The sequence below is a fragment of the Lissotriton helveticus genome, chromosome 6, assembly GCF_964261635.1.
Source record: "Lissotriton helveticus chromosome 6, aLisHel1.1, whole genome shotgun sequence".
In the NCBI taxonomy this organism is placed as follows: domain Eukaryota; kingdom Metazoa; phylum Chordata; class Amphibia; order Caudata; family Salamandridae; genus Lissotriton; species Lissotriton helveticus.
Window position 1 is genome coordinate 676203847 of NC_136067.1, and position 21825 is coordinate 676225671.

The window sequence follows — 21825 nt, forward strand, 5'->3', positions numbered from 1 at the left end:
GATCTTTTTTTGTTCTTGGAAAAGGAAGGGTCTCTATGGCTTCGGTTTTGGATTTCTGGGGTCTGATCATACCTTCGCCCAACAGGAACCCCAGATACTGGACGGTTTGGGCAGCCAGGGTGGTTTTGGCGGGGTTAATGGAAAAGCCAAAGGAGCCCAGGGAAGAGACAACGTCATGTAAGTGGACTAGGTGTTGCTCCCAGCTGTAGGCACCTGCATACAGTGCGTGTGGCTGCAGGACTTGGTTCATTGCACGCTGGAAGGTGGCGGGGGCACCGTGGAGCCCAAAGGGCATGACGATGAATTGGAACAACCCCTCAGGGGTAGAGAAGGCAGTCTTTTTCTTGTCTTGGTCTCGGAGGGGAATCTGCCAATAACCCTTGCAGAGGTCGAGGGTGGAAATATATTGGCCTTCCCTATTCGCTCGACCATTTCGTCAACTCTCGGCAAGGGGTATGTGTCGAACCTGGACACCTTGTTCACTTCGCGAAAGTCTATACAGAACCTGACAGACCCGTCAGGTTTAGGCACCAGAACTATAGGGGAGTTCCACTCGCTGATCGAAGGCTCGATGATCCCCATCCTTAACATGTCCTCGGTTTCTCTTCTTATGACTGCCCTTCGTGCTTCAGGGACACGATAAGGACGCAACCGCACCACTTTCCCTGGTTCAGTGTCTATTGCGTGTTCGGTGACGGTGGTTCTTCCTGGGTATGATGAGAAAACCTTCTTCACGGGTGACAGGGCTTTTTGGAGTGCATGGATTTGTCCCGGGGTCAGAGCAGGGTCTAGACAGGGATCGAAGGGAAAGGGAACCGGGAGGCTGTGCCCCGACAGGACAGGACGGGGTCCCTCCCATTTCTTCAGGTGATTCACATGATAGATCTGGGCCGTGCCTTTTGTGGGGTCGAGCTCGATCTCATAAGTGACCGGGGTCACCTGCCGCAGGACGGTGTAGGGTCCTTGCCACTGACCCAGGAGTTTATGGTCGGAAGAGGGCATCATTAGGAGGACCAGGTCCCCTACGGAAAACGCCCTATTCTTGGTGCCCTTATCATATTGTCTTTTCTGGGTGTCTTGGGCCTTTTCCATGTTTTGTTTGACTATGTCTCGGATCTGTGCCAGATGGGTCTTTAAGTTGTTGACGTACTCAGGTAAAGGGCGTGTGCGGTCCGGGTCAGCTTCCCAGGCTTCCTGTGCCATATCCAGCAGGGTACGAGGGGGTCTTCCATACAGCAACTCGTATGGGGAGTAACCAGTACTGCTCTGGGGCTTACACCGGATGGCAAAAAGGGCTAGCGGGAGGAGCTCCTCCCACCGTTTAGCCTCCAGTCCCAACATTTTCTTTAGAGTCTGCTTTAAGGTGGCGTTGTAGCGTTCGACCAAACCATCCGTTTGTGGGTGGTATGCTGAGGTCCTGATTTGTTTTATCCCCAGTCTTGAGCAGACTTGCTTCATCAGGGCAGAAACGAAGGGAGTGCCCTGATCAGTGAGAATCTCACGGGGGAAGCCTACCCGGGAAAACAGCGTGATAAGAGCTTTGGCAATGTTCTGGGCCGTGGGCTGGCGTAGCGGAAAGGCTTCAGGGAAGCGCGTGGCATAGTCCACGATGACAAGAGCGTATCGACAACCGCTTCGGGAGGGCAACAGGGGCCCTATAATGTCCATTCCCACCCTGCTGAACGGTATGTCGATGAGGGGAAGGGGACACAGGGGCACCCTAGGGGGTCTATAACGACTGTTCTTTTGACAAATAGCACATTCACGGCAATAGGTTTTTATGTGCTGATAGATCCCAGGCCAGTAGAAACGGTCAAGGACCGTTTGGCTCGTCTTTTCATCCCCGAAATGACCCCCTAACAGGTGACTGTGGGCTAAGAAAAGGACTTTGTCCCGGAAGGGGCTAGGAATCAACAATTGTGGGTTTTGTTGCGGGCCTCCCTTTCTGTATAGCAAACCCCTTTTCTTAAAGAAATATGGACCTACTTGTGTGGGGTCTTCGTTTTCTAGGGCCCTTCCCCAGGCTTCTTGTAGGAGCGGATCCTCCAGTTGAGCCCCGCGGAACTCCTGGTCTGTTTGCCATGGGTGTTCATCCACAGCAACGGGATAGGCAGAGGTGTGTAACATCTTCTCCTGTCTTTTCTGTCTCTTGCTTTTGTGGGGTTTCGGATCCCTAGGGGTTGAGGTCGGGTCCTGAGGGTAGGGGGCCTCCTTCCACCACTGGGCCAGGGAGTCCGTTGTATCCTGGAGCAGCGTAGGGAGACCTGGGTAGTCGCTTCCCAGGATGGCTTGTTCAGGCAAAGCTGGAATGAGTCCGACCGTGAGGTTGGTTCCTGGATCGCCGGGATGTTGCACCCAAACCCGCGTGGTGGGGTACCGTTTCGTGTCCCCGTGTACGCACTGGATGGCCACTGCTCCCGTTGGGGTCCTCTGGTGGAGAGCCAAGTCCTGAGGACGGAGGACGCTTTGTCGACACCCAGTGTCCGCGAGTGCCAGAACCTCTTGTCCGTCTATGGCCACGGGACAATGAAACGGAGGGGGAGCAGCCCCGGGCGTGTGGCAGACGTAGTTTCTTACCAGTCCGATTTCCATCGGTACCTCCTTTTGGGGGCACATGCGGGCTATGTGTCCGAAGTTCCCACAATGGTAGCATTGGGGTCCAGGGTTGGGGGGACGGTATAGGATCGGGGAGGGCAAGAGAGGAGCGGGTTCTTGTCTTCGAGGTTGTGGAGGCCTGGGGAAACGGTTGGTGTTGGAGGTGTGGGACCTGTGGGTGGCTTCGTCCCTACCACGTTGCTGGTCTTGAGCTCGGCCGTACGCACAAGCAATTTCTACTGCCGTCTCCAGGTTGAGCCTGGTATGTTGTCGTACCCATCTCTGCGTGGCGGGATGAAGGGAGTTCAGGAACTGTTCGAGACAGATCTTTTCTACGATGTCCTCTTTTGTGGAGGCCTCCGGTTTAAGCTACCGGTTGACGAGATCCTTGATTCGAAAGGACAGAGCCCGAGGGTTTTCTTGGGGCCCTTCCTTGGTCTGTCTGAGCTTCATCCTATAAGTGTCGCCGTCTACTCCCAGACGTTCAAGGATGCATTTCTTTATGTCCGGGTACGGGGTGTTGCCTTGGATGTTGGCCTGTTGGTAAGCGGCCTGCAAGTCTCCGGTAAGAAGGGGACCCAGGTACTGACCCCATCGTTCTACAGGCCAGTTCGCGGCTTGGGATAACCTCTCGAAATTAGTAAAGAAGTAGTCGGGGTCTTCCCGGGGACGTATTTCTGCAACACCACGGAAGGGAGAGAGGTCATGGGTTGTGGTTGTCCCAGGACGTCAGTCAATTTACCCAATGCTTGTTCCTGCACTGTTCCTTGTCCTTTTAGAACGTCATGAAGTTGGCCCCGGTCGTCTTCAGCTGTTTTTAAGAATTGTTCCATGAGTTTCCCCAGCTGCTCCTGGGATTCGGCCATTCTCTTCATGACGGCCTCCATGCTACCGGCTGATCCCACTTCTGACACCAGATGTGGTCGTGGGGTTTCCGCGGGCCGGTAAATCAGGCAAGGAGGCCGTAGGTAGTGTGCTATTGTTATGGGTTTTATTAGAAGTACAAGAGACACGCAAGGGACGGGTACAGCGGGCCCCAGATGTTCGGATCCGTCGTCTGTGTGGGCGCGATTCCCTTCGGATGGTCCTTGACGGGTGCTCTGTCTTCGCCGTTGGTGGAGATACCTCGGAGGGCAATAAGAGAGAGAGGGACCGTTAGTCCGAACAGGGACTCGGCACGTATGCCACTACCAACACCGGGAAGTGAAGGGGCAGAGCAGAAGGAGTCGTGAGGGAAGGAGGTACGGGGAAAAGGGTCGGCAGCAAGGATAAAGACAGTGATTCTGCAAGGGTGTTCAGGACGTGACGGGGATTTGGGCCGTGTACGGTGATAGTGCTTTACAGAATTTCACAGTGCGTCTACTACGTGATAGGTGCCTACAAGAGAGGAGACTATATACAATATGTACAGTGAGCACCTAGCGTGCTCACGGGGAGGTTTACGGTACTCACGCGGTCCGCCGTAGCTCTCCAGTGAGCTACGGCCGCTCTTCAGCCTCCTCCTTAAGGGTTCCACCAATCCTCCGACCACTCGTCTGCTTCGGTTGGCTCCTCTTCTCCGTCTCCAAGGCCAGTCTGAGTATCCTGCCACGATTCTCCGACCCCGCCTCCACTGTTCGTGCCGCTTTTCACTGGTTCTGACGCTTCTTCCAGAGCGGGACTTCCGGGGTCAAGGCGTAGTACTTCCGGTTGTTGTTGGTCCGTGATTGGTTCCTGGAATAGAGAGAGAGGCGGGGGACTGTGGGTCATCGTTACTGTTCCGGCAATGTTGCGGACCCGAGGGGTTTGACGGCAAGTGTTCGTGCGGACCACCCCGGGATGAGGTAGCGACTCAGGGGGGAAGAAACCTGGGGGGGGGGACGCCGGGACTCCGTCACAGTGCATAAATGTTGACCAGTGCTGTCTCAGTCCTATTGAGTCTTCTAAATATAATGTATCTTCCTTATACTCCATCTCACTGGAAGCATGACACAGGATGCCTGGTCGAATCCAGATAAGCCCCTCCCTTAGCAAATGCAGAGTATTCCTTGAAATATACCTGACCTAGTCATCACTTCTGCAGTGCCTTCCCTTTTTTAAGCATTAAATGTGTCTCTTGGAGGAGGGTAATCTGTGCCCCTCTTATTTTTATAGGAGGCCTGCACATTGAACTTTCTGCATATGTTATTGAGCCCAAGGCCAGCCCACATCATCAGTTTAAGTTTTCTAGGGACAGTAGCCGTAGTACTAAGAACCAATCTGCCTCCCATTTTGCTAACGCTTGTTAGTCATATATACTTCCTGTGCTGCGAGTTCTTTCTTTTTAAGTGCCCAAATCAACATATTATCTACGGTTTACCCAGCTCCCCATTTCTGAATAAGCTACCAACGATAGTCCACCCAAATACAACATTAAAACTAAAAAGACTAGTCTTTGGCAGGTTCACTACATAGCTCTTTTGAGTAGGGGGTCACTGCTGCAGGACTTGTCGTCGGAAGTGTCCTGGATCAGTAGAGAGTAAGGACTCCCCACAATATTCTTTTTTTTTGTTCAAATATCTTTATTGCTTATTTAAAAAGAAATACATTTGTAGTTCAATAGCAATACAGCAAATCAGAATCAAATATATAATAAATAGTAATGCAGAATTTTTAAGAAAGGATTTAATTATCAAGAATTACTGAACTGGGATAAAGCGGATGACAAAATTGTCATTTAAAAAAAAAATAGATGATTAAATAAATATCATGACAAATAATAAATATTATAAATTCATCAAATATTGGGTATAAATCCCAGAAGTATAGAAAAGATGAGGCAACTACATATATCGCAACAAAGAGTTATGTTAGTTGTATTGCTTAATAGATAAGCAACATCAGCGAGAGAAGAAGGGGTGAAAGAAGGAAAAAGAAGAGTTCTAGAGAAAAGGAAGAGTACTAGATAAAAGGAAGGGGCATCTGCTTCATCACTAAGAAAGAAAAAATTAAGAAATGGAATCAAAGGGATATTGAGCTGCCAACACTTGAGAGGACAAGTTGATATAGTTATCCAGAGACCGCCAAACATTACTAGAAATTGAAGGTGAATAATGCTTCTTTTCAGCAAAAGTATGAGCTCCACAAAGATATGAAACCCATGCCCACCAGGTATGATAAGAGAGGAGATGAAAAGATTTCCATTTTGTGAGTATAATTTACCAGGAATTGATTAAAGTAAATCTAAGAGCTCCAAATCTGTATCTCTATAGCCCATGGATCTAGCAAAATCATAGGTAAAGAGAGAACTATAGATGTATTAAAGATTAGTGTTAAATGTTTCTGTATCAGGCCCCTGTATCAGGCCCCAAAAAGAATTTAATAGCGTACATTCAAAAAACATATGCTGATAGGTGCCTGGTACTAAATTACAGTTTCAACAAAGATCACTAACTTGTAACTTCATCTTTTGTAAACGAGCAGGGGTCCAATGTAGACGATTTAATGTGAAGTATTTAGATTGGATTAGTGAATAAGCAATTTTATTATGTAGAGATAATTTACCGATTAGTTGCCAGGTATCTTGTGAAATATGTTTTAAAATGTTGTCTTCAAAATGGTGAGTCCATTTAACATAAGTAATTGTAGACTGCGAAGGCAGTGGAGCCGATAAGGATTTATTCATTTTAGAAGCGGTATGACCTGAATGTGTCCCCATGGACAGAAGTGAGGCAAAAACCAGATCTGTAGAAAGGGGTATTTTGGAAAGTTTAACCTTTAGTTTAAAAAAAATAATAAAAATCCATATTGCTGAGATTATATTTCCCGGCTAGGAAAGAAAAAGGAAGAGGATCGTGATTAGTGTCATAGAGGTCTTTCACCAGACTGATAGCTTTGGCAGCCCTAGAAGAAGCCGTGCTAGTATCAATGTCAGTAAGAAGTTTAGGATTAAACCATAAAAATGACCATCTTAATTTATGGATAGGTTTGGATACCTTCCTATCAATATATTTTAATGCACTAACCGTGTCTGATATAATACCTTGAAAATGAGCTAAAACAAGCTTGGAGGCTGTGAAAAAGGAAGGAGTGGAAAAAGGAGCGCATAACTCTTGTTCAATATGTACCAAGGAAGTATATGTTGAGAATCCGGTAAGAACCAAAGTGCACCTTAAGTTGCTAGAAAGGAGATTTGGTATAGATTCCAATCCGGAAGATTACAACCACCCATGACAGAAGGCTTCCTACGGTATTTATAAGCAATTCTAGCTCTCTTATCATTCCATAAGATTCTCAGAGATTCAAATCAATCTCATGAAAGAAAGTAGGGAAAAAGCTTTATAGGTAGCATGGATGATAAAAAAAAACTGATGATCGGGGTTATCATCATTTTAAAAATCTGCAATCTGTCCCACCAGAAAATATATTTGGGAGACCAGGAAGAGAAAAGATCCTTAACCTTAGATATGATGTGGGATTCATTATAAGTGATGGTATCTGAGAGATCTTTTCTAAATCAGATCCCTAGATATATAATACAAGTCGATTGCCATTTAAAACCTGAATCACCCACGTGAGAAGGAAAACAGAGGGTTTAGGGGGAACAATTCAGTATTTTCTTTATTGAGATTATACCCAGAGATGACCGAAAAATCACTAATAATATTAGAGCTGGAGGGTATCGCTGATACAATATCTTCTGAAAAAATAAGGAGATCAATTGAAAACCTTTAATATGCCGGTTCAGATTAGAAGAAAAAGAAGGGGTGAGAGAGGGCATCCCTGTCTAGTGCCTTGGCGAAGATTAAAAAAAGAAGACGTAGTGCCGTTAATCCTGATATTAGCTTTTGGTTGTGCATAGATGCCCACAACCATATTTATAAATGAATCATCAAGGTTATGGCATTCTAATACTGCTTATAAAAAAGGCCAGGAAACTTTGTCAAAAGCCTTTTTGGCGTCAACGGCGATCGCCACCGACTGCAATGAGGAAAGTTTTGCTTTTTCTAAAATGTGACTGAAAGTCAGAATATTGTCTTCTCTGGCAGGCCTACTCTTAACAAAACCTGTTTGGGAATCATGGATAAGATTGGGGAGAGGAGTTGGCCTAACGGCTAGGGCGGTCAACCTCGAATCTGGGGAACTCGGTTAGAGTCTTGGCAATGACGCTGAACATCCTGTGATTCAGGGCAAATCACTTAATCTCCCTGTGCCTAATTAAAAAAAAATTAATGTGTCCTCATGTAATGCAACTGGTGCTATGTAAAGCGCTTTTATACCTGAGTCGGGTCAAGTTTGCACTATAAAAAAATCTGTAAAATAAAAATAAAAAATGTAAAATGACCTTCTAGGTATCTAGCTAAGATTTTGTCAAAGATTTCAGTTTCCATGTGTAATAGCGAAATTGGACGACATTTTTTAGGATCAGAATGATCCTTACCTTCTTTCGGGATGACTACAATAGTAGCCTCAGAGGCTGAGTCTGAAACTTTGCCAGAAAGAACATAATTATAAAAAATCTTCTTAAGATATTTGACTATTGAAGGAGTAATTGTCTTATAAAAGGCAATAGGGAACCCATCCGGTCCGGAAGCTTTACCCGAACGTGTAGCCTTGTTAGCCTGCATAATCGCATCAGTATCAATTGGTTCCCCCAGTTCAGTCATGTTAGTATGCGAAATAGTGTTAATAGGGATTGAATTAAGAAACTGTTGGCAGGTACTCTTGGTGCACTGGTCCCGAGATGTGTATAGAGTTTAATAGAATTCTGAAAAGACCCCAAGGATTTCTTGGGTGTGAAACTTCTTTGATACAGTTTTATCAGTAATGTGAGTAATATGAGTAGCATCTGATATTTTAGAGAGGCAGCCAACAACTTACCAGCTCTATTCCATAACAATAACTGATTTTTGAGAGTGCGCTCCAATATAAGCTCTTTTAGGGACTATGGAGTTAAAAGAATACTTCAATTATTTTATATCCTGCAGGTGTAAGTTGTTGTTATAATGTCTATATAACTCCTCTTTGTGCTCAATGTCATCCTCCAAAGACTGAAGAGACTTTCTAATGTCATTATTCCTTTTGGCCATTTTTCTGATAATGTGACCCCCGTATAGTACATTTAAATGCATCCCACAATACTATTGGAGAGTTCACCGAGGATTCATTATCTCTGAAGAAATTATGAATCTCATCATTAAGCTCTTTAACTTCATCATTATCTTCCAAGATTTCTGGGTTTAGATGCCAACTACGAGGACCTGTATAATTCGTGAGAATAAGGATAGTTAAAGAGACTGCTGTGTGGTCAGAAAAAACTATTGGATGAATCATAACATTTATAGTATGTTTTCAAAGAGAGGTGTCGACCAAAAGATAATCAATACGAGAGAAACTAGAATGTGGGGAGGAGTAAAATGTAAAATCGCTACCCGTAGGTTTATGTAATCTCCACGCATCAACAAGATGGTGAGATGAGCTCATATTAAGCATATATTTGTGTGCCATAGGAGGTCGAAACTTAAAGGCAGAATGTCTATCCAAAAAAGGATCAAAGGGAAGATTAAAATCACCTCCAATCACCTTTGTGGAGAAGTGTGGCTCACCGGTTAGAAGCGGCAGACCCTGAAGCAGAGGTCGGCCCGGGACCAGGGTTCAATTCCCGACGCGGTAGGGTCTTGGGTCAATGTCCGCCGACTCGATAATTCTCGCTTAGGTGCCTACGCTAACCATGGGTCCCACTCTGCAACTCTGGGCAATAGCTTGCTTAATCTCCACAACGGCCCCAGCAACGCCGGGGATGCCTGGCTTCACCTTGGGGTGCCCTCTCACAGGGAAAGCCAGGACGGGTTCCCCAGCGGTATACAGCGCCAGGACACCACGTAACGAGGTAACAGTGCGCTTTACAAGTATACATACATTTACATACATTTACATTTACCTCCAACAATTGTTCTTGAATTTTGTTGAATATCAGTGAGTTTATTTATTGCTCTCCTAAAAGTGGATCATCTATGTTTGTAGCATATAAATTCATAATGTATAGATCATCGGTACCATAAGTCAGGCGAGTAAGTATCTATCTGCCACTGATATCATGTTGAGCTGTAACTATAGACAAACCAGAACTTTTAGAAATAAGGGTAATAATCCCATACTTCTTCCCAGAAGCTTCGGAGCGAGAAATATCGAGGACCCAATCTTTCCTCATAAGAAGAGCCTCGTTGAACCCTACCTTACTCTCTTGAAGTAGGACCACATCAACAGATAAACTCTTACAATATTCTAAAATGTTGGCCCTCTCAACAGGATGATTCAAACCCCTAACATTAAGGGAAACTAAATTTAAGCCAGTCATAGATATGCACGGAACATTAAGAGTGAATGCTTCTGATAAAAGAGTACAAGGGCCGTCCGAATACAATAAAAAACCAAAGGAAATTAAGCACATATCCCAAAATAAAATGAAGCAGATGTCCCAAAATTAAGGTCGAGGAAAGGATTGAAGAATAGGGGGAAGAAGATAAAGAACAGATGTACTCCAAGAGAAAACAGAGCAAAAACAAAGTTCAACCCCACCAGGGCATGTCTGTAAGAGACAAATTGCTTGTGGGGAAAACGTGGAGGAGCAACAGCAGAGGCTATTGAGGTCGGTGTAGACAGCTCAAAAATAAACAAGCCTCAGAGCAGCGGAACTAGTATTGCAAAATCCCCACAATATTCTTAGTTTAATTTTGTAGGAGTGGGCATTTCTGTTTTTGCATTATTTGGCTGTTTATATTAAATCAACTGGGTTCTTGTGGCAATAATTGTTCCTCCGATGAGCTGTGAAAGCTCCTGCTTGGAGTTCGATTGTGGATCCTGTTCTTTATATTGCTCTCAAGTCTTGTGCTTCAGCACTGAGGGGGCCTCTGCTGCTAGGTCCTATGTTCTATCTGTTGGGGGAATTTCCAGTTCCTCCGTTGTAAGCTTCTTTATCTTTGGATATTTAATCGTACCAGGCCATCACTGCCTTTTATGGCATGCTGTTCAACCCAGTCTTAAACTATGTGGGGGACCCACAAGGAATATGGAGCCCCCATCAGTCATTACTGGCTTGGACTAGCAAAGCACTTTGACTCGAATGACGCAGGCTGCTTTTACTCTGCCACCATAAAGTCTGGGAAGATCATTATTTATTTGTTCTACACAGTGAAATAAGCCTTTAGGCTGGCTTGTTGCAAGCTGTAGTCTCTGTTGCAAAAATTTTATAATCTTGGCTTTCTTTGGCAAATGTTGTACTCTTATTGTTATTATTAGAAACAATGACGCGATTTTAAAAAAGCGGGGACACACAAAGCAAACCAGATAATACTGCTACTACTGCTAATAAACTGGATGCCATATCAGCAGCTGTATCTGCCGTGAAACACACCACAAGGGTGAAATAGTCACTTTCAAGATCAACATTGGCCTCCTCAGAGCAGACTGTAGGAACATGTCCGACAGAATAAGTAAAGCAGAAGCAACGATTAAAAAGAAGCCCGCCCAGTTATACGGTTGCCACATTGTATTGTATTGTATTGTAATTGCATTTATATAGCGCTTACTACCCCATACGAGGCGTCAAAGCGCTTTTTCGGCCAGTAGCACGCTACTCCGGGACCCATAGAAGATTAGTGTTAAATTAGTATAGTGAAACATGCAAGTACATTTTAAGTGGTGGATAGGTTAGTCAGTTATTTTGATTTGGAATGATAGCATAAGGATAGAGGAGGAAAAAAAGGTTTGTATTTATATAGCGCTTGTTACCCCTGATGGGGTGTTGAAACATGCTATTCAGGAAGTCCATAAAGGATTAGTGGTGAATTAATATGGTGAAATATGAAAGTAATTTCAGTGGTGGATATTAGTCAGTTATTTGGAGGGAGAAGGTTAGCGGAGCGATAAAAGGGGAAGAAAGTGTTCCATTCATATAGCACTTGTTACCCCTGATGGATGTTGAAGCGCTTTTCTTGCGAGTAGCATGGCGCTCCGGAACTCATAAAGGATTAGTGTTGAAAATCAGTATAGTAAAATATTAAGTAATGTGAGTAGTGGATATGTTATTCAGTTACTTGAGTAGAGAAGGGTAGGTGGTGGGATAGTGAAGGGAAAGAGGTTTGTATTTATATAGCGCTTGCTACCCTTGATGGGGTTTTGAAGCGCATGTAGCACGCTACTCTGGAACCCATCAGGATTAGTGTTGAATTAGTATGGTGAAACATGAAAGTAATGTTAGTGGTGGATATGTTAGTCAGGTATTTGGATTGAGAAGGGCTGGGGAGGGGTAGAAAAGAGGAAAGAGTTTAGAAAGGTTTGTTTTGGGGGATCGGTATTGTAAAAGAGGTGTAAGATGATGCAAGGAGGGGTAGAGTAGGAGAGAGTCTAGAAAGAGTTATTTTGGGGATCATAGTAGTGGTATGGGGTTTAGGGTTAAATGAGAGAGTGGATGTAGAAGATATATTGAGCGAAGTATAGGCTGAGAAATAGGGAAGTGCATTGAAAATGCTGAATTAGAAGAAAGTGATAAATATATAGATCCATAAGTACATTGAAAGTATATAGATGCATAATGGAGGCATGTATATTGGGCAACATTTCTGGCCCTGGTCCATCTCGAACGGGCTCAGACAGGCAACGTCCCTTGTCCTCTCCGCCCTTAACAGGCTCAAACAGGCAACTGCCCTTGTCCTCTCCACCCTTAGCCTCGACGCCCGGGCTGAGACGCCCTAAGCCTGGCCTTTTATAGCCCAAGTAATCAGGTGACCCTGTCAGCCAATGGGAACCCTAGCCCTAACACTATCCAATCACAACACTAGCCCTAACAATCTAGAACCAATAGGAGACCAGGACTTTACAGCCAATCTTAGCCCTCGTCCAAGCACCCAATCAGTTCAAAAACCCTAATCTCTACGTACAATAGAGGCCCTAGCCCTACCAGTAGTCCCACCCCAATCCAAGAAACCAATGGCACAGGAAGCCCTTGTCCCTACTTCCTATAGAAAGCCTAACCCTACTCTTAGACCCACAACCAGTCCAGCAAACGATCACATCAGAAGCCCTAATCGCTACTTCCAATTAAAAGTCTAACCCTAGCCCTAATCCCGCCCTAGTCCCAACAACAATAACACAGGAAACCCCAGTCCCTACTTCCTATAGAAATCCTAACCCTAGCCCTGGTCCCAACCCTATCTTGATTGAATCACAGACCCAGAAACCAATCAGAACACTCAAATACCCAACCAATGCAGATCAGGGTAAATATTTTAAAACTGTACTATCATGCTGGATGGCTATTCTTTGTCAGGCAGCAAAAGCTTATTGTAAAGAGTTTGGTCCATAAATCTGTGCATCATAGACTTACACCTAAATGTAAATGGTTGTGAGTCTTTTCAAGGGTTAAATGAATCACAACGCACTAATGCGCACATTGTAAATATGCAGATTTACTCTTGGTCCACTAGGAGACAGACTATCCACTAGAGTCAAGTATACATGGCAGGAATGAGTCACAAAAAATGGATTTCACTTTTTCTTTTTCTGTTTTTATGGGATAAACATTTAGGGCTACATATTTTGTCCCGTGACGAAACATTAGCTCCTTGACCTCAGTTATGTCCGGCGGGTCTTACCCATTTTCTTTCCCATTCTGTAAAGGGACTTATCTATGCTTTTTGCACATCTACCTTTCCAGGGTGTAGAAAGACCGTCATTACTTTTGTAAAGATCTGCAAACATACTAGTGTGTGAGTGATTACCATTTCGCTAAGCAACTGTCCAGAAATGCTTTGTTTCTCATCAGTGGCAGGTAAACCTGATATGTGAGAGCAGTTCAGATCCTGTGAATCAGGATCATGCAATTTCACCTCCAGGTAATTTTTGTGCTTGTGCAGATTCCATCAGTTTGCTCTAAAAACTCTGTATATTGACCCTTTGGAGTGACAGGAAGTTAAATGGTTTGAAAAGTGATCTTGCTCATAACGCCTGGTGGCTTGACAGCACAGCTGTCTCCAGACAATTATGTGAGCATCACTATAGAGGGGCTTTGGCTCCGTCCACATGTTGGGAGCCAGGTGTATAGGTTTTAATTGGGCATAAGCAATGTGCTTCCACTAAAAAGTGCTTGCCCTCCAGGCAGCTGTGATCATATTGTTTATTTATCTGTGCTGGCTGAGTTTGAACTGTCATGGACACGCACATGACATTATAATGCTGTGAAATTGTCTTAGACAATTAGATAATTGATGTTGTTGTCTTTCTCTGGCAGCAGCACAGATGGGAACAATGCAGTCATTAACCTACATGGATTTATAGGCCTGGTTAGACAGTGTGCAACTGCTACCTGACCATAAACCTAAAACATTTTATTATACAGTTCTTTGCTTCCACACAAATACATATTTATTTCCATGCTATTTACTTATAATGCTTCACATTATCACACAATATTCTTTTAAAGCCATATCTTTTAGCATTGCCAAAGCTTTTTTTAAGGTTGTAAGCCTCTTTACTCTATGCTCACTTGTTTGTTTTTACTTTGCAGGCAATGGTTGGGATTCTACAATGTAAAAAACTTGGAGAGGAAAGCACCCTGGTTCAAGACCTGAAGCCTTTCCGCATCCTCATCAGCCTTTTGGACAAGCCTGAGCTTGGTACTGCAGTGCATGCTTATCATCCTTTGTGCATGTGTGTGGGATATTTCACCTGAGTACCTTTTCATTGCGTCAGATGCTCTTTCCAAAGCGAAGTGGCGCTTTTTAATTACACAAAGGCACATATTTTTACTGTTCCCCGAAGCCCAGTGATTTTCCAATTTCTTCTCAGTTCAATAGTTCATTAGAAAGCTTTACTTTTAAAATCTTTTCTGTTTGTATGCAGAATCTATGCAAACCTTTGAGGAAGAAGACAATGAATGCGTGTTCAGTGAATCAGCTATTTATTTCATAGCAAGAACGCTGGGAGGGAGCAAAGAGTCAAACTGGGCGGGTTTCTATCTCCATCCCGATCTGTGCCATGTGGGGTCCCTCAAGGGTCGGCTCTTAGTCCGACCCTGTTTAACATCTATGTGACCCCCCTGGCCAGACTTATAAGATCTTATGGGATGGAGGTAGTTTCCTATGCTGATGACACCCAAATCCTCGTCTCTCTCTCCCATTCAGATGTGCAGACCGCCTCCAAGTTTAGATCTTGTATGGAGGCGGTTGGTCACTGGATGATCCAGAACTCTCTCAAACTGAATGGGGAGAAGACTGAGGTGATGGTGTTTGGAGGGAGCAATAACATCTGGTCAGATAGTTGGTGGCCTAACTCGCTCGGAGCTTGCCCTTCCCCTACAACATCTGCCAAGAATCTGGGGGTGATGATAGACCCGGTTCTGGATATGAATGGCCAGGTGAGTAGAACCATCTCCACCTGCTGGGGCCTAATCCATACCCTTAGAAGGATTAGGAAATATCTATCATTAAAATCCAGAAATCAGGTAGCTGTGGCATTAATAGGCTCGCGGCTAGACTACTGTAATGCGCTGTATGCGGGGCTGAAAAAGAGCCTCCTGCAGCGCTTACAGGTGGTCCAAAATGCCACAGCAAGATTTGTCTTGGACGCCCCCAGGCGTACTTCGGCCACGCTAGCCAGGAAAACACTGCACTGGCTTCCGGTAGAACACCGAGTACGGTTCAAGGTCCTATGTATGACCTATAGAGCCATCACAAAAAATGGTGACTCTGGGGTAAGTTCCATCATTTCTAACTACATCCCTGGAAGGAACTTGCGTTCCTCCGGGAAATTGCTTCTCTCAGCCCCTCGTATACGAAGAGCTAAATGGGGCGGCAGGGCCTTCTCCACTCTTGCCCCTAAATGGTGGAACGAACTCCCTTTGGATCTTAGGTCCCTACCCACATTACAGGCATTTCGTGGTGCACTTAAAACCCGCCTCTTCCTGCAAGCCTATGTGTGATGGATGATTGGTTATACTTTCTGATTTTATTGTTAGGCGCCTTGATACCTTCGGGTTATTGTTTTTGCGCGTTACAAATTATTTTCATTCATTCATTCATTCAACTGTCTTTTAATAGTAGCGATCCTGGCAACAAAGCTAATCTATTCAATAATGCAACTGACATGTTCTTTCTTGGCGCCAAACTTTAAAAACATACATTTCCTCTTTTGGCATGTATAAGAGAGTTGTATTACTGATTAATGTGTTACTTACCGGTAATCTTTATTACCCCGATTAAGGTACTCATTGTCCCAGTCCTTTTTTTTTTAAACTTTATTTTTCTATTTTTCCGTAACACATTACAATTGACATGCAGGTTATGGATCTCATTCTTGGTACATTACATCATAGTTCGACACAGTTATACTTCATCTGTAAATCAGAAAACGTAAGCAGTCACCTATTACAAGTAGTCTTAGGCACATATCTCAGTCGCAATCCGCAGTTCGGTATTCATACATATATCACACATCAGCTCCGGGTACCTGGAGACATCACATCACTATATACATTTAGGGGCAGGCATCCCGCTACGTGTAACCCTGCCGAAAGACAAAGGAAAACATTAACCTGAAATCAGTGAGGAGCAGCTAACCCCCCCTACTCTCTATTCCTGAGCAGTACCCTGTGTGTCCTGCTCAGCGTCGTCAGCTCTTGTACGTATGAGGTAATCCTTTAACGGCCCCCATATATCTCTAGGTCTTGAGGTACGTGGCTGTGTTTCAGCGTATATCGCATTTTGATCTGGACAGTGGATAGTATCTTGTAACCATTCCTTAAACTTCGGGGCCCGGCCTCTTCCCCACCTACAAGCCAATCTCCTCTTAGCCAGTAGTAGTGCAATTCCTAAAAACTTTCTGCAACTCCTAGGTACGCTAGCCGTATATCCCAACAACATGGTCAGCGGGTCCTTGTCAAATGTGATCCCCAGCATATCTTCTACTGCCGTGTGTATCTGAGTCCAGTACTCCCACACCGCCGGGCACTCCCATGCAAGGTGCAGGAAACCAGCCCCAGGGCTCCTGCATCTTTCGCACCTATCAGTATCATAAAATTGGAACCTATACTTCCTGACTGGCGTATAGTATACCCGATGTAAATATTTATAATGAATAACTTTAAACCTACAGCTGGAGGAAATACTTCCCGTAAGGCCACAGAAGTACACCCATTGTTCATCCGTGATTTCTCTACCCAGGTCTTCGATCCAGTGTATCCGAGCCGATCCTTCTATTCCCTGTTTCTGTGTTCTAAAACTATTGTATATGTTAGACACCAGGTGCCTCCCATCAGCAGAGCTTAGCATTAAATGTAGTGGAATAAAGTTAACAGGCTCCTTGGGGAAATCTACCAAAACCTCTCTCATACCCTGTCTCAGCCGCACATAATAGAATACCTCCAGCGGCGTGGGAATGACTTCTTTAAAAAAACTGTTCCTTAGGGCAAAACACTCCCCCCGTAAACAGATCCCCCCAGGTAGCTATCTTCAAACGTTTGCACAGGGAGCGAAAACCAGCCTCCTGTAGTAGTACCATTTTTGGGTGATAAGTAAGGGGCAAATGTGGTGAGTACAGCAGTGTAGTGTGCAATATCTTCGCCATACGATGCCACGCATCTATTGTACATGTTAGTGTTGTTGGCGACGTGTCTACTATGTTTACAGGTCCGTGAATTATGCCGTATAAGGGGAGCGGATGCACCAACCAGTCCTTCGCCGCCACCTGTGGCATAAACAGCGTAGGTGCTATCCAGTGGTATGCGTAGTGAGCCTGCTCACTAATATAGTATGCTTCGAAATCCGGGATATCGAACCCACCTTTATCATAGGATTGTGTTCTGACTGCCCACTTCAGCCTCGGCTGTCTCCCCTCCCATACCAGTCGTATCAATTCAGTACGCAATGTTTTTTAAAAAAAGGCTCCTGGATAATATGAGACATTCATAAAAAGGTACAAAAAACGAGGCAGTATCACCATCTTGATGAGTGAGACTCTGCCTGCCATTGACAAAGGGAGAGAGATCCATCTGGTGATGCTGGAAACCAAGTTGGTGATTGCAGTCCCATAATTTAAACGTAGCGTTTCCTCCCTATCTCTTGACACCTGAATCCCCAAGTAGCGAAGATCAGAGTGGCACCAGTGCAATGGATAATCCATTGGGAACTCAGTAATTGCCGAGGTGAGTGGGAAGAATTGTGATTTGGTCCAATTTATATGCACTTCCGACATCCCGCCAAACACTATGAATTCTTGCAACAATGGATTTAGATTATGCTGTGGATCCACTACATATAGCGTCACATCGTCAGCATATAGTGAAATTGAAATTTGCCTCTGAAAGCACTTGAAAGCAGTATCCCTATGAAGCTGCCGCAGTCTACATGCCAGCGGTTCGATCGCTATAGCAAAGAGGAGCGGGGTTAGGGGACATCCTTGTCTAGTGCCTCTCGTTATCGAAATAGATGAAGAGAGGCGACCATTTATGAGTACTCTAGCAGTAGGTGTGTTATACAGTAATTGCACCCAGGAGAGGAATAGCTCTGGGAAGCCCATGGCCCGTAGGACAGTAAATAGGTATCGCCATTCAACCGAATCAAATGCCTTGGAGGCGTCCAAAAACACAGCAGCTACTGGAAATCGGGGTTCTATAGTTTGTATCAAGGAGAAGAGGGTACGCAGATGATGGGTAGTGGCCCTTCCTGGCACAAAGCCAGATTGATCAGGAAGTATAATTGTTGTCATTAACAGCTACAGGCGAGTTGCCAGCACCTTGGCCAATATTTTCGCGTCACAATTTATCAATGATAATGGGCGATACGAGTCGCAAGCCTTGGGATCTTTATCAGGTTTTAAGAGGGATGTGATGACAACCTCTCGCATCGACTGGGGAAGTATCCCCACCTCCAAAGACTCCTCAAAAACCTCCCCTAATACCGGAGCCATCACATCAATATAACATTTATAGAACTCTGCAGGTAGGCCATCAAGCCCTGGCGCCTTAATATTTTTCAGGGACATTATCGCTTCTCTAATCTCATCAAGCTCTAATGGAGCAAGCAAAAACAACCTATGTACGTCACTTAACCAGCACAGGGCTACATCCCCCAGGAATCCATTCAGATCCAGTGCATAATTGCTTTGTGTGGTGTATAGTTGGGTGTAATGCGATGTAAAGGCCCCCATGATACTAGCAGTGTCACTATATGCCTCTCCTGCCGGCCCAGCTATTTCCAATATGTTACCACCAAAACGTGGATGTCGGGTGACTGCGAATAGAGCTTTGCCCGGTCTCTCTCCTTCACCGTATGCACGTGCCACCCACTGTCGACCTCAGAATTTTATTTCACGAGCAGCCTCCTCCTCATACTCCGACAACTTGGCCCTGAGGTTTTTGTATGCCTGTCCCGTATCACCATTTAGCATCTCCCGTTCAAGCCCCTTTATCTCCTGTTCTAGTGCGCGCAAGGTCCGCTTAATGTCCCTCAAAACCCGAAGCTCTTAGATATGCAAAATCCTCGTACTGTAACATTAAAGGCCTCCCATACTATCTCTACACTGTCCACTGACCCCTTATTGCGCGGGAAATACTCCTTGATCTCCTCCTCCAATTCCGCCTTAAATAATATGTCCAGCAGAGCAGTAGGCTGGAGACGCCATGCTGGCCTAGGCCTATCATAGCCCGGTAACTGTAGCGTGACTCGAACAGGACAGTGATCCGAATATGTTCTGGCCAACTGTGTAGTACCCTTGAGTCCACCAGCCAGTCCTCTAGATAACAGAAAATAATCTACACGTGACCACGTACCCGTGTATGAAGTAAAATGAGTTCCCTCTTTACACCCAGGATGTAAGCTTCTCCAGCAGTCCACTAATCCTTCCTCTTCAACAAGGTCCCTAAGCACTTCTCTAGCCCCTTTGTTGTAATGAGCCATCCCGTCAGCCCTATCTAACACAGGTATCCAAGCAACGTTGAAATCTCCCCCCCATATGATGTGTGAGGAGCCAATATTTACTATCTTACCCCATAGTACCGTGAAGAATTCAGGTGTATCCACGTTAGGGGCATAACAATTCGCAATAGTGACAGATTCATTGCCCAGCCTCCCCCAGACAATAATGTACCTACCCATTGGGTCCAGAAGCTGCCCATGGAGTGCAAACAAGACATTTTTTTTAATTAATATGGCAGTCCTTCGAGCATATGACGAGAATGAGGAAAAAAAACGCATTCCTGCCCACCTACCAGCGCGTGCGGTGTTAGTGTGAGGGTGTATATGCGTTTCCTGTAGTAGTGCTATCTGCACTTGATGCCTATCTAAGTACGTCAGTATCTGTCTGCACTTCCTCGCATCCTTCAGCCCCCTGACATTCCAGGATAACCGCGTTAAATTGAGATCATTCCCATCTACAGCCATTTGTCACCTTCAGATCTACATCACCAGCCTGCCAATCAGTAACGTGTCTGTACTTGTTCCACAAAATATGTTGTATCTGAACTACATCTGGTACACCAACTTTCTGCATGTCATAAACTTTCCCATTCCCCCCTTCCCCTCCCACTGAGACATCCCAATCATGTCATACAGCCCTCTTCCCGCCCGCCACCCTCCCCCAAAAACTTTTAGTCCGTAATATAGTGGGGGTATTCCCGTTGGGGTGTGTCTTCTAGATGGCGCATTCAGACCTTGCACTTGCATAGAGTACCTTCCATGAGTCGTCAGCTCCCAGCAGGTGACGAGGGTGCCCGGTTAAATGTAGTGGACACATTGCATCAACCCTTAGTCTAACAATCAAGCAATCAAAAAAAAAACATATCTAGCTTTGCAGCCTGGTTAAATGAAGGAAAGTATACGTTACATGTGTCCATAGTCACTACACATTCAACATCTGGAAGTCATCTGCCATGCTCACACACAATGACGTTGTGTGCATTGCCATTGTGTGGCCTGTTATTCCACATCCGAGAGCGGCGCTTCCTCCGCATCCTCCCGCTCTTCAGGCTCAGCTTTTCTTGGACGGAGCGTCTTCAAGAATTTTTCCACTGACTGCGGCGTAGTGTGTATAACTTGCTTGCCCTGATGAGTCACTCTGAGCCTCGCCGGGTATAGCAGAGCGTAATCCACCTCTTCTTGACGCAGTCGTTGTATCACTGTCTTGGATTTTTTCCTCTCCTCCTGCACTCTCACTGTGAAGTCCGGGAAGATGGTGAATGTGACACCATCATATGTAAGTTGCCTTTTTTCCCTTGCTACCTTTAAGACCGCATCACGATCGCAATAATTGAGTAATCTTGTTATAATGGGTCTAGGAGTGGCTCCTGGTGGTGGGCGTGGGCCCAGCGATCTGTGTGCTCTCTCGGCAATGAACTGGGGTGATAGCACTCCCTCACCTGCGATGGCAGCTAACATCTTCTCAATATAGTGTTCCATCTTGCCCGTGTTGGTACTCTCCGGCACACCTAGGATGCGCACATTGTTACGCCTGCTGCGGGCTTCAATGTCCTCATTCTTAGTGTCTTTGTGTCTATGGTGCGCATAAGTTTGTCCATTTATGTTACTGCAGTCTTTAGTTGCTCAGTGACATCTTCTGTGTCTGATATCCTCTGTTCCGTCTCCTTGAGCCGAGTGTCATGTGCCTCCAGCTTGCGAGTAATAGTATCCATGTGGGTGGTGAGCGTGTCCACTTTATCAGCGATAGTTGCGAATCCCTGCCGCATTTCAAGTAAGAGGGCGTGCAGACCACTATCGGGCCCAGAATCCTGTTTAGCCGTATCTTCCTACCTCACAGTGTCACTCTCCGACGTTGGCTGCTTCGTACTTTTCTTGGCCTCGAAGGTGAGCCGCGGTTGTCTCGAGTCTGGTCTGCCCATGATGCACCGCTGTAGTCAGTTAGAGAGCCGCAGCTCCCCTCGTGGTTAGTAGCTATCTATCTGCGCCGTCAAAAGCAATCCATAAACCTCTGTGTAATGACAACTTCCCTCTGCCCCGACAACACCGGATGCTCCCCCCACCAGTGCCCACGTTCATTCCAATATGCACCACTCGCAATACACTCCAGGTGTACCTGAAGTATCACCGATACTGTAGGCAGCCTATTCCACACTTCCTGCCTCCTGACAGCTGTGAGTCCTGTACCTATCTTGTAGTGCATACGGTCTGGCCCCATTATCGGTGGTGAGGTTAGCAGGCGCACTGACCGGCTCGATTAGTATTTCCACTTACTATCAGCTTTTGTTCAAGTCTGAGGGTGCCAGCG

General features: G+C 45.4%; 1 protein-coding gene across 2 annotated transcripts in view; it reads left to right on the plus strand.

Moving 5' to 3' along the window:
• DOP1A (DOP1 leucine zipper like protein A) overlaps positions 1-21825 on the plus strand; it is a 1012538-nt gene that overhangs the window by 283347 nt on the left and 707366 nt on the right. For both annotated transcript variants that reach the window (XM_078648131.1, XM_078648132.1), the window contains one exon: positions 14117-14225. In XM_078648131.1, the coding sequence (XP_078504257.1) occupies positions 14117-14225 (109 nt within the window). The remainder of the gene's footprint in view (positions 1-14116; positions 14226-21825) is intronic.